The sequence below is a fragment of the Marmota monax genome, unplaced genomic scaffold (genome assembly GCF_021218885.2).
Source record: "Marmota monax isolate L192 unplaced genomic scaffold, Marmota_monax_Labrador192_F-V1.1 WCK01_AAM20220418_F8-fsc00003, whole genome shotgun sequence".
Lineage (NCBI taxonomy): Eukaryota > Metazoa > Chordata > Mammalia > Rodentia > Sciuridae > Marmota > Marmota monax.
The window spans coordinates 25,569,985-25,582,891 of NW_026694084.1; the positions used below are offsets into that span (position 1 = coordinate 25,569,985).

General features: G+C 33.6%; 1 protein-coding gene across 3 annotated transcripts in view; it reads right to left on the bottom strand.

Annotated features, from left to right (window-relative positions):
• The window catches only part of Taf2 (TATA-box binding protein associated factor 2), a 74,356-nt gene that overhangs the window by 6,798 nt on the left and 54,651 nt on the right, over positions 1–12,907 (bottom strand). For 2 of the 3 annotated variants that reach the window (XM_058585702.1, XM_046464731.2), the window contains exons 22-26: positions 11,175–11,284; positions 9,614–9,843; positions 8,274–8,429; positions 7,673–7,778; positions 4,283–4,405 (exon numbers count right to left, since the gene is read on the bottom strand). In XM_058585702.1, the coding sequence (XP_058441685.1) occupies positions 4,283–4,405; positions 7,673–7,778; positions 8,274–8,429; positions 9,614–9,843; positions 11,175–11,284 (725 nt within the window). The remainder of the gene's footprint in view (positions 1–4,282; positions 4,406–7,672; positions 7,779–8,273; positions 8,430–9,613; positions 9,844–11,174; positions 11,285–12,907) is intronic. The other variant, XM_058585703.1, reaches the window with a different exon arrangement.

The window sequence follows — 12,907 nt, forward strand, 5'->3', positions numbered from 1 at the left end:
TCCATTTGTTATAAACAATGCATATTTCTTATTTGCTTTTTCTCTATCCTTCCTGAAAAACTTTACCAGGTCTAATCCAAAGTGATAAGAAATACAATTTCCTTCTCATGTAGATCACATTAATATTCAGATTAAGTACACATGAATTTACTTTCACAATAATATAATGAGGTTACTCAAGGACTTTCATGAATATGCATGTATTAATCATTTCCTGGACACAAACTGACACACAATTTTAGAGGTTTATAAAATGCTTAAAAACTTGAGGCCCACCCACATTTAAGCGTCACTCCTTTTTAAGCTAATGAAAACCATTTTAGTGACCTAAAATATGTATTTCTATTTAAGATACCAGATAAATCAGAAGAAAATAATACACATAATTCAAAATACTACAATTTTCCTATTTCATAGTATAAATAGAAAACAAAAGACATATTCAGAGTTTTGTTTTTCCCGAAGACCAAATAAAATACACCATGAATAAAGGTTATTGCAGCAAATTTAACAAATGCAAAACAAACAGAAAGAGGCACTTCCTATAAGTTTAATATAGGTTTTTAGTTCACTTGATAAAACTGCTGCTGAGAAACAGTGAATAATCTGCTAATTAATCTATTAAATTTGTTCATATTAAGTGTTTGGATTTAATCAAAAACCTGTAGGTTCTATTAGGAAAGGTATGAAGTAGTTTTTTTTTTTTTCCTCAATGCTTTAAAGCAATATAAAAATAAAGTGTTGAATTATACCATGATGATTTAAGGATAAAAAGATCAAAGTCTATGGCTGGGGCTGTAGCTCAGTGGTAGAGCACAGCTTCTCATGCATGAGGAACTGGGTTCGATCCTCAGCACCATATAAAAATAAATAAATCAAGATACTGTGTCCATCTACAACTAAAAAAATTAAAAAAAAAAAAAGATCAAAGTCTGTTTCTCATATTTAGTACCAAAGAAAGACCTATAAGGAAAGTTTCCAAACTTAAAAAAAAAAAAAAAAGCTTTAACTTAAAAAAATCAAGCACTAGAAATATGTTCTTTTGATTTGCACAAGAAGAATTGCATAACATAGTGGCCAAAGTTAAGCAGCTGCAGGAACTTGCCTTCTCTTCCCCACAGAAACTACTAGGAATTCCCAATGCACCTTGTTCCCCTCACCTTCCTCTCCTGTTAATCACTGTAACACTGTAGCAACCTGGAGATAGCTCTGTCACCTTAAGCCTTTACAGTGGTGGAGAGAAAGCTGCAGTAGTTGGAAGGGAGGGGCTTCAGTATGTTCAGCCTATCACCAAGAGGACCATTTAGCCCTTTCTGCACATTCCCTCCCTTACCTCAGCAAAGGGAAAGGAACACTCAGGTAACGAAGGAAAACAAACTTGCCACTTTTCCTTTCTTACCCTAATGGCTCAACCTACTACCCACATATGACTGATTACACCCTAAAAGTGCCCTTTTATCATATACAAGGAAAGGGAAAATTGTGTATATGTGAGACATATAGGGTGAGGTTTAGAAAGTAAAACCATTACTGTCCTCTACTAAACAGCTTCCATTTCCTCTTTTACCTAAATCCTCATTCCTTTTCTCTGTCTTCTAGATGAACTCTGCAACACATTTTAGTTCTTAATTCCAATTTGGTTCCCTGGTCCTAAGCTTAAGAAATCTGAGACTTATCTCAGCACCGGAACAAAGGAGGCAGGGACCCAAACAAAAAAGCTTTAAACCCAAGGAAAAGTATAAATAAGCACACTATAGGGTACAGCACAAGAAAAGTTTGAACTGGAACGTACATACCCTCCTTATGAAGTCCTCTCAGTTAAATCTTCAAGAAAAATCTAGATTATGTGTGATCTCTTCATTTTTAGTCAACCCATTAAAAAATTTTTGTAAGAATTACCCAGACTGAATAAAAGACATTTCACCTGGATGAGCAGAACGTGCCTCCCCAAACCCATGTGTCCTTCATCTAGATTCCAAAGACTGAAGAGAGATCACCTTACTGCTGCTCTACCTTTCTCTCAGGAGCCTCTCACATGACTTTCAATCTCAGAAGATCCCCAGCTGTTACTGAGAGACAGGAAGAGAATACATTCCTTTTTTACAAAGAATTTCACATGACTTTATTTAGGTTAGGCTGAAGTTGTGCTTCTGACCTCCCAAAGATGAAGCTGAGTGGCCTGCTCTCACAGAAACTTTGTTATACATAATGGCTAGATTTGATACTTCTATTCTCCATCTGTGGTATGTGTTCAAAGGGCTCTTGGTAGGCTAGTTTGGGAAAATTACAATATCCAATATTATCAACAAAGTATTTATGGAAAAACTGCATTCAAAATTCTAAAATCAATACACATAAAAACAAACTTTTGGGGCTGGGGTTGTGGTTCAGTGGAAGAGTGCTTGCCTCACGTGTGTGAGGCACTGGGTTTGATTCTCAGCACCATATATAAATAAAAAATAAATAAAGGTCCATCGAAAACTAAAAAAAAATTTTTAAAAACAAACTTTTGGAACACTACCCTTTGTAAAATGCATGTTTTCTAAAATCTAAATATTGCTGTTGAGTTTTAAGAGATGCTTAATGGTTTTAGGGTACTGAATAGTCCAAATATAATTAAAGGAAATTATAAAGGCATATCAAAGAGTATATTTAAAATTAAAGTTTAATAGATCAGTCTACATAACTGCCATATATTTTGCCTTATGATATAAAATAGTTCTACATGGATACCAATCAAAGCTAAAATTTTAACACTTTATTATTTTCCACCACTAGCCTGTATCTGTCTCTCCCCAGGCTTCTCATGTGACGCAATGAGAACACAACAAAGATTGGGGGTAGGGGGATTTTTAAAAGCAATATGGAACAATGATACAAAGCACACTAGTGGACATAAAAATGTATTAAAGTTTGCTTCTACACAAGTTTGTGGGCCACATCATTAAGAAAATCCAAACAATGTACTGAACTTCTTTTTGGACTAGAAACTGATTTGACTCTTAGAAATTCAGACAGAACTTATTTTTTCATAGGCAAAGAAGGCAGGCAGAAGCACCATAAACTATATCAATAAGTTTTAATCCCATATGCTTTGTAATTTTTTTTTAAAAAAGTAGAAAATTATTCATGTCCAGTAAAAGTTTAAAAAATACACTGATGATAAGGCAAAACTATACCAAAACTAAAACCAAGATAATACAAAGCCCTGAGTGGTTGAGTGCTTTGCTTGTCTAGAATGTGTCAGGATCCAGGTTCCCCCTCTAGTACCAAAAGAAAAAACAAACAAAACCCCACAAAACAATAACAACAAAAAGAAAAAACAAAACAAAACAAAAAACAAACCCAGAACACAAAATCAGCAGAGGCCAAGAAATGAGAAATGTGAAAATTCATTCATCAGAATAAGCACCAAAGTGCAATAGTCTGGGGTCTCAACACCAAAATATTTTGATGTGTCACTTTTATTTGAACTCGCCTTTTAGTCACAGTGACCCCTAAGCTCTTCAAATGAATAAACAGTACTCTATTGCTTATACTGGGAAATAATTTTGGTTACATATCTTGTTTTTCACTCCCTGTTTCTTGAAAACTTGAAGACTGATGAATCTTTATTTCATGGTAGCTCATCAGCATCTAAAGTTTATTACTCTTTATTTGGATTTTAATCTCTTAGTAAGTAACATAAGAACAGAATAAACAGAAAAATATGTAAAACTATGGAAAAGGTAACAAGCACATCTGTATTGAATTACCTTTCATAAACTTAAACCTAATTAGTATACAATAACTTAAAAGATATAACATTTGAATTTTCTAGGTAAATCATCAAGTCTTCATAAATGAATCACCAATCATGAACACTGGGTTTATGGAGGGAATAAGCAGATGATTTTCATATTTTATAAAGTTATAATGATACAGATTTGATGGTTTCTACTTAAGTTAGTATTTGTCATAATAATTAGAAAATGTACTATAAGAGTAAAATATTAATTCAAAGGGTATATGTAATGGTATCAGGTGGAATGATTTTTATTTTCATTTATTTTTCTGTTATTTTCAAGTTTCCTGTAACAAAAGTCCATTTCTTTTGAAACAGAAAAAAGTCTAATTTAAAAGTCTTTAAAGTTAAATAAAGTCAAATGTACTGTAAGGAAAGCAACTCCTAAGATCTACATTTTTAAAGTATTTTTCCAAGTTATTAAAGTAACTCTATGTAGTTTTACAGATTTGTTCTTGAGGGGAAAAAAAAAAAGGAAATTAGTCGATTGATTTTTACCTGTTCCCTTACGTGTAAGTTCCATACTCCATGGGGGTTTTGTGGTAGTTGTGCTATCACAACCTGATGAATGCTGAGGTATTAAAGCAGATCGAGAGCTAGCTGGTCGATATTTGGAAAGTCCTAAAATGCCAAACAAGAGGAAAAGGATGGATTTACTTCCTTGTTTCCTAAAAGCTGAAAAAAGCCTGATGGGTTTTTATAAGTTACCCTTAAAACTAGAGGCAGTGGAACCACAGTAAAATTCTGATAATAAAAAGAATATCCTTTAAAAACTACTAACAATCCCATTTAATTTAATCCTTTGTCACAGGTCCTGTAAGTTTAAATCTGAAAATAATACACATTGAAGAGAGACAATATGGTGGAATGACTTGGTAAACATATAAATTAGATTCTATATTCTATCACAGAAACCATTTCATAAATTTTTTTACATGGAACTTTGCACATAATAAAATGTGCCCACTCTCCAAAAAATCCACTAATAAATTACAGTATAAAATTTATTTTAAAATAGATCAAAATGATTTAGGAATTACAGAAGACATTTAAGAAGGGAAGTGAATGAGGCATGGCTGCTCACATCTGTAATCCCAATCCCAGTAGCTGGGGAAGCTGAAGCAGGAGGATTCCAGGTTTGAAGCCAGCCTCAGCCACTTAGTAAGGCCATAAGCAACTTGGTGAGACCCTATCTCAAAAAAATAAAAAATAAAAAGGGATGGGGATGTAGCTCAGTGGTAAAGCACTTCTGGGTTCAATCTCCAGTGCCAAAACAAAAACAAACAAAAAGCAGATAGTGGTTTAATGGTGTAACACAATCAGTATCTGATACCAAATTTATCAACAAGTATCTATTTGTGTGTTAATTCCTTCACCTATAATATGGAAAAGTTCTAAGATTTGGATGTAGTTGGCCATTACATGTGTGTGTCAGTTCAGGCAAATCATTTAAATATCTCTGCTCAAGTTTACCACTTAAGTGAGCAAAACAGGTCACTATTATTATTAAGATCTCTTACAATTATAAAACCAAAAGAATTCAGGACCTATTAGTTTCCAGTTATATCCTAGGCTCATATTCTATCTGAAACCAGTTCTCAAATTCTTTAGTTCATCTTAGATTACCAGATCATATAAAATAATATAGGTCCCATAAATAAAAAGACAGACAAGCAAATCAAGGTGAATAGTGGGGACTTTAGAACTTAAAAAAAGTAAAATTAAAAAAACCTCACTCAAGCTGGGTGTGGTGGTGCATGCCTGTAATCCCAGCAGCTCAAGAAGCTAAGGCAGGAGGATCTCAAGGTCAAAGCCAGCCTCAGCTAAGGCTAGGCACTAAGCAACTCAGTGAGACTCTGTCTCTAAATAATATACAAAATAGGGCTGGGAATGTGGCTCAGTGGTCCAGTGCCCCTGTGTTTAATACCCGGTACCAAAAAAAACCAAAAAAACAAAAAAAAAAAAACCTCATTCAAATGTAAAAATTATAAACTACAACTACATGGGGTATTAGGATTTTCAAATAAGAAGAACATAAAAAAGAAGCAACTCAGGAAGGACATAAAAAGAAGAAAAAGAATAGTCATATTCATAATAGAAAAATGCATTAAAAGCAAACCTGAATAATAACAGTTATTATTATTGGTACTGGCAACTGAACCCAGGGGTGCTTAACCACTAAGCCATATCCCCAACCCTTCTCATTTTTTGAGACAAGGTCTTAATAAATTGCTGGGATTAGAGATGTGCACCACCACACCCAGCATTAAACCTTATTTAATCATTTTAGAGTTCCTAAATAAGAATTTTAACTTATTACACTGAGTATGATAAAACAGTGCTATGACAGACATGATAATGATACATATAGATTAATAGATTATACCTTATGTATCCATATTAATTTTAGAAACAACGTTGAGTGAAAAAAGCAAGCCATATTATCATACCATTTTCATAAAAATTCAAACAATAAGAGTAAGTAAACATAGAATAACACATCTGTGCTGTATACTATCAAGAAAAGCAAAAAAACTAAATTTAGAAAAAGAAAATTCAAGATAGTAGTTAACTATGGTGCAAAGACAACAGAATAGAACTAGGACAGAAGTCTACAGGAACATCCACACGTGCACTATGTTGTACAAGTTAAGTGATGATCAATTTCACAGATACTTGTTCTATTACTGTATTTCATGACTTATGCGCGAGTCATATCAAAAGCCTTAATTATTCCTTAAAAATTAAAAAAATGTTTATGACATATACTGATATAATCTCTTCAAAAAGTACCATGGGAATGCACAAAGCAATAGGTCCAATTTCCAGCACTGAAAAAAAGGGGGTGGGGTGGGGGGGAAGCACCATGACAACAAATAACAAGAGATAAAAAAGCTAGCCTGTAGTGTTAGCTACTTGGGAGGCTGAGCTCAGCCTCAAGGGATCCCTTGAGCTCAGCAGTTAAAAATCAGCCTGGGCTACATAGTGAAGTGAAATCACCCCTCACAAAAAAAAGCTGTATGAAAATCTTAAGATGAATATCTCACAATATAGCTAATATTCTTTTCAATAATATTTCAGGAATATATACTAAGAACATAATTTAAAAGTAAAAGTATCAAAAGCTTTCTTGTAAAGATATTGAGTTCAGAATTGTCTATAATCAATAAAGACTAGAAACAACCTCAATATCTGCCAACAGGGAAATAATAAGGCAAATTATAAGCATTATCAATTCAATAGTGTCTTGGGTAGTATTTCCAAAAGAAAACTTGCTTTGAGAGATACATGCAAAAGTTTAGAATATATTACACGGAATAGGCAGGCACAAAGAGAAAGTAGTGTTATGGGCAGCACTAGATTTAGTTTTAAAAAATTAACGTAAATATAGTTACATTATTAAAAACTCAACGAGACCTAATTTTTCATTTCAAAGCTGAGTCTACCACACATGTGCACATTTACTTAAAGAAATTAAAGCTATTGGGCTGGGGTTGTGGCTCAGTGGTAGAGTGCTCGCCTAACATGTGTGAGACACCAAGTTTGATCCTCAGCACCACATAAAAATAAATAAAATAAAGCGCCTACAACTAAAGAAAGATATTTTTAAAAAAGAAAAGAAATTAAAGCTATTGTAAGGAATCTGATAAACAGGTTTTACAAAAAACAAGTTCAAAAGCACACAATATTTTAAAAAAATTAAATCAAGAGAAACACTTAAAATTTTTTAATTTTGCTTATGTGTTTTAAAATCTGGTATCATCTAATATTTTGTACTGGCTGCCTTTTCAATTTTATAGGTTTCATTTGAAAATAAAGCAACAAACGTTCAAATGGAGATATCATGTGAACTTCTCCTTCTAAGTGAGAGTACAATACTAATCTTACCTGGAGTTGACGGTCTTTCAAGCATGTTCAGATGATGGGAGATGAAGGCCTGACTATCATGAACAGTATCCATGTCAATCTCCTCCTCATCTTGAGAATTTGAGAACTAAACATAGGCACACAAAACAAACAAAATAAAAAGAAGCCATTACATCACTTTATATTTAGATCTTATCTTTTAGAAAAAGTGGCAGAGGCAATAAGAATATAACCCCTTATAATCTTAAAAGGAAAAGCAGTCTCTTTTCCTTAAAAAGTATTAAGAGAAAGGAAGGATTAGGTGGTCCAGCCTCCAAAAGAAGCTGATTTAGAAATTACTGGAAATGTAATAGCAACTAAAATCTACTCCTATATTGTGGGAAGAAGTAGTGAGTTGTGGTGAAACGTGCACACATAGTTCCTTCCCCAAACAGAGAAGAAATATGTGATAATAGAAGTTAAATAATTGGATGAAATGACTTGGAAGGACATTTGGGTTGTTTTATGATTCAGTCTGTCCCACATGTTCCTGTTAAGGAAAAACCATTCCAAGTATTCAAAAAGATTTATGAGAATGTGAATACCCTACACTGTTAATACAGGTTGAACCTGTATTTCTTACTCTGATTTTGAGTTTGACTTTACTGCTATCCTCATTCTTCTCCAGTATTTGACCAGGTTCTAGTGGGGACCCCAGTGGTGTATCAGCCTTCCTCTTCACTCCCTGCTGATGAGCTGATACATTACATGATGCTTCCTTGGCAAGGTGATCATCTTCCTGTGGCAATATTTAAGATCAAAATTAGACTTGTAAAGACAAGTAGCTCATATTATAGCTGAAAACTAATAGCTATAACAACCATGCAGATTAGAGCATGCCCAAAGGCTAAAAAATGGGCTTAAAAATATAACCTTTTTCTGTGTGTTTTACTTTTGGGGTGAGAATATAAGTATTTAAGTGAACTTCCAGAGCTTTTCCAAAAGAATGTATCTTTTAGTGTCACTTTCTTCACTTATCCTAAAGTGTGAATGTGCACAATTAACATATGGGCAAGAACTATAAACTATTTATTTCCACAGGTTTATAAATATCTAAATCTAAAAGAGCTCCTTTTTTAGACTTGTTTTTCCTATGTAATAATTGGCCTTACTTCTTTAAAATCAAACTCTAAGACACTTGTAAAATTTACAACAAATAAGTGTGGTTACATTTCAAAAAATTTAGGTAAATAAGTTTAAAAATTACTTAGTATCATAGAGAAAATCTGAGTATCAAAATGTTAAAACACCAGTAGGGCTTTGCCATGCAAGTAATCTGGTCTAAATATTGGTGAAAAATGAAGCTTGAAATACTTCAGACATTGTCATCAGTAAGAAAAGTGTTTCTGGAAAACTTTGTTTATAGTCAAATAATTAATATGTATCCTATAAGTCCTTTTACAAAAAGGCTGACAATTGTATGATATACAGTTAGAAAAGCTTTTCTAAAGGCAAACACACACAAATATATAAAAATTTTTAAGACAGTCTTCTCCCAAATCGGCAGCTTATTTATTTACCTGATCATTCATTCATTTATTTATTTTCATTCAACAAGCATTTGCCAGGCACTTACCATGTTAAGAATTGTGCTAGGTACTACATAGAGCAAAAATTTAAAAAGACAGGGCCTTTGGGTTCAAACAGATTAATATGTAATAGATTAACTGTTCATTTTTATTTTCTACTACTCAGAGGAGAAATTCTATGCTCAAATATTTTTTTAAAATGATTATGTCATCACAAAAGAGAGTAAATGGACTGATAAAATGCTAAACAAACGTTAGCTACAGGTTTTAAAATGGCACTGTGAACTGTTTTAGTTGCTATAAAATTTACCAGTTCACAAGAAGCAATTCTTTTCTCTAGATGGCTCTATATAATAAAACTATATCTTCTGTATGTAATACTTGTGATTCTTACAGGATTCTGAAATCCAACTAGCTGTGCATGACTGCTTGGATTATTCGCAGCTTCTTGGTTGCCTGCTACAGCCTCTGGAATTATAGTAGGATTCAAGACAGCTTTTTTCTCCTTCAGATTAAGAACCAACCCAAGCTCTGGTAAGGGTAAACAGGAAGGTCTACTGAGGCCAAAAAGTGTGAAATACAAGTCCACAGCACCACACCGCAATCTCCAGTCATGTGAAGTACCTGAGATATAAATAATAAAGAAATTTTATTATCACACCTTTATTCTTACAAAATGAGTACTATAGATCAACTAAAAAATCTAATATTCTAAAAACAATTTTTTCCCTCTGGCTTTCAATATTCTTTTACTTCTTCCTCACCAGTAATTAGTTATACCACATTCATTCATTCTCTGTCCAACTTGTCTGATTCTCTTCATCAACAGACTGTCAAGCAAACATCACTCCATAATCCTTCATGTACCCTATCACAGAAACAAAGTTTTAAAGTATTTAAAGTATTAAAACAAATACCTACTGCTCTCCTACCTTTTATATATAACAACTATTTATATCTAATAAAACACATTTCAACCTATCCTTTGATTGAGTCTTTATACTAAAACCAGTGTTAGTTTCAACCTATCAGAGACATCAGGCAAATTTGGTAAAATGTATGTAATACTTACAAACCCATAGAAGAAGAACAATAACCTGAATAAATAAAAATGACTTAAAAAAGACACAGGTTTGGGGTGTGTTCTGTGGTAGAGCATTTGCATAGCATTCACAAGGCCCTGGGTTCAATCCCCAGCACAGGAAAAAAAGGAATTACAAATATCTAAAATATAAGCAGCATAATGATAATATCATCATTACACTTGTCTAACAACATTTTTAAGTATTCAATATAAGCCAGATACTGTGCTTAACTCATTTTAATTCTCAGTTTACAGGAGTTGATATAATTATCATGTGCATTTTATAAATGAAAAAAGTTTAGAAGCTACACAGTGAGAAAATAACTAAGACTCAACTATCTGCAAACTGGTTTCAAAGATAGTGCTCCTAAGCAGTGTTATCCTACTTCTTGACCTCACTCAAATAAATTAAGTTAAAACTATAATATACCATGAACTCCAGGGTGCAAACCAAAAACAATATGCAGTTTTAAAAAATGGAGACTGATTCTATATGCACTGACTGCCCCTGCAAGGATAAGAAATTGGTTACTTATGGGAAAGGCCACTAAGTGGCTATGGAAAAGAGGTGGAAAGTTTAAGTTTTCAGTATTATGTAACACTTTGTAGGGTTATATTAATAGCCCTTTAATCATCTGAAACACTTTCAAATAAATTAATCTTTTATTTCCTTAACCTCAGTGGGGAGCAAAGTGAGCATATTCTTAACCAATATTATAATACCCATCACTGTAAAAGTGTGATATTCTACTTGAAAAAAAAAGGCAAAAACTAAAATCTTCTGTTCTTAAGTGCTATTGAATTGCAAGTCTGCTATAAAATGAAAATACTCTAATAATAAAAATTTCTTTAAAAATCACTGCTCTCTTACCAGAATTCATAAGTTTCCAAAGTTGATCTACCAGGGCTTCATTGCATAATGGAGACTCCATGTTCTTTGTAAATGGTGGATTCTTAGTCAACATATTTAGAATCTTATGCCTGAAAGAGTAAAAAACAAATTAATTAATTTTTGCTGACCATCTGTTGACTGATACTGAGTCAGAGACACCACAAAACAGCTGAAAATTATGTGTACTTCTTCCTTATTAATTTGCCACTTTCCATTAGGCCTAGTTTTGTGACTAGATTAGTTTGATTTCAGAAGACTTTGAGTTATATCCTAAATACTTCCTACTTGTTTCAATTAAAAAAAATCTGGTTGTTTTGCTTCTAAATCAACTAACTGTGCAATAAAAAGCTTGACTACACAATCTTAACCAATCTTTACCATAACATTTTGTGTGTGTGTGTGTGTGTTAGTAGGCCTCTGCATATTTTAAGCAAGTACTCTATGACTTGGTTATATCCCCAGCCACTTTCATAATTTTGAAACACAGTTTCAAATGGCACAGGCTGAACTGACTTTTTCCTCCTGCCTCAGACACTCTAGTAGCTGGAATTATATGCTTGGGCCACTGTGCCCAGCTACACCCATCCCATGTTTTAAAATAAACAATCTACTCTCCATAGAAACATGTACAAAAAAGAAAACACACATAGACACATAGACTGGTCAGTTAAGTATATCTTAAAACGGAGGAAAAACCCCCCAAAACCCACAAAATACATAATAGACCTAGAAGTCTACACTTTAGATAATAAAATGAATATAGACATCATTATTCTATCTTTGTAGAGAATGTGAGGGAGCATTTTAAATGCGGTACCTACAAAAAGATTCTTCAAATTAAGCTGAGGTAAAAAAGAGTCAATTAAGAAAAGTATTCTCATAGGGGTAACTGCTAAACTCTACTAAGTCATTTAGTCAAAATACAGAGTATACAAAGAACTCAAAAAATTAAACAATAAGATAACAAATAACCCAATCAACAAATGGGCCAAGGACCTGAACAGACACTTCTCAGAGGAGGACATACAATCAATCAACAAGTACATGAAAAAATGCTCACCATCTCTAGCAGTCAGAGAAATGCAAATCAAAACCACCCTAAGATACCATCTCACTCCAGTAAGATTGGCAGCCATTAGGAAGTCAAACAACAACAAGTGCTGGCGAGGATGTGGGGAAAAGGGTACACTTGTACATTGCTGGTGGGACTGCAAACTGGTGCGACCAATCTGGAAAGCAGTATGGAGATTCCTGGGAAAGCTGGGAATGGAACCACCATTTGACCCAGCTATTGCCCTTCTTGGACTATTCCCTGAAGACCTTAAAAGAGCGTACTACAGGGATACTGCTACATCGATGTTCATAGCAGCACAATTCACAATAGCTAGACTGTGGAACCAACCCAGATGCCCTTCAATAAATGAATGGATAAAAAAAAGTGGCATTTATACACAATGGAGTATTACGCAGCACTAAAAAATGACAAAATCATGGAATTTGCAGGGAAATGGATGGTACTAGGGCAGATTATGCTAAGTGAAGCTAGCCAATCCCTAAAAAACAAATGCCAAATGTCTTCTTTGATATAATGAGAGCAACTAAGAACAGAGCAGGGAGGAAGAGCAAGAGGAAAAGATTAACATTAAACAGAGACATGAGGTGGGAGGGAAAGGTAGAGAAAAGGGAAATTGCATGGAAATGGAAGGAGACCC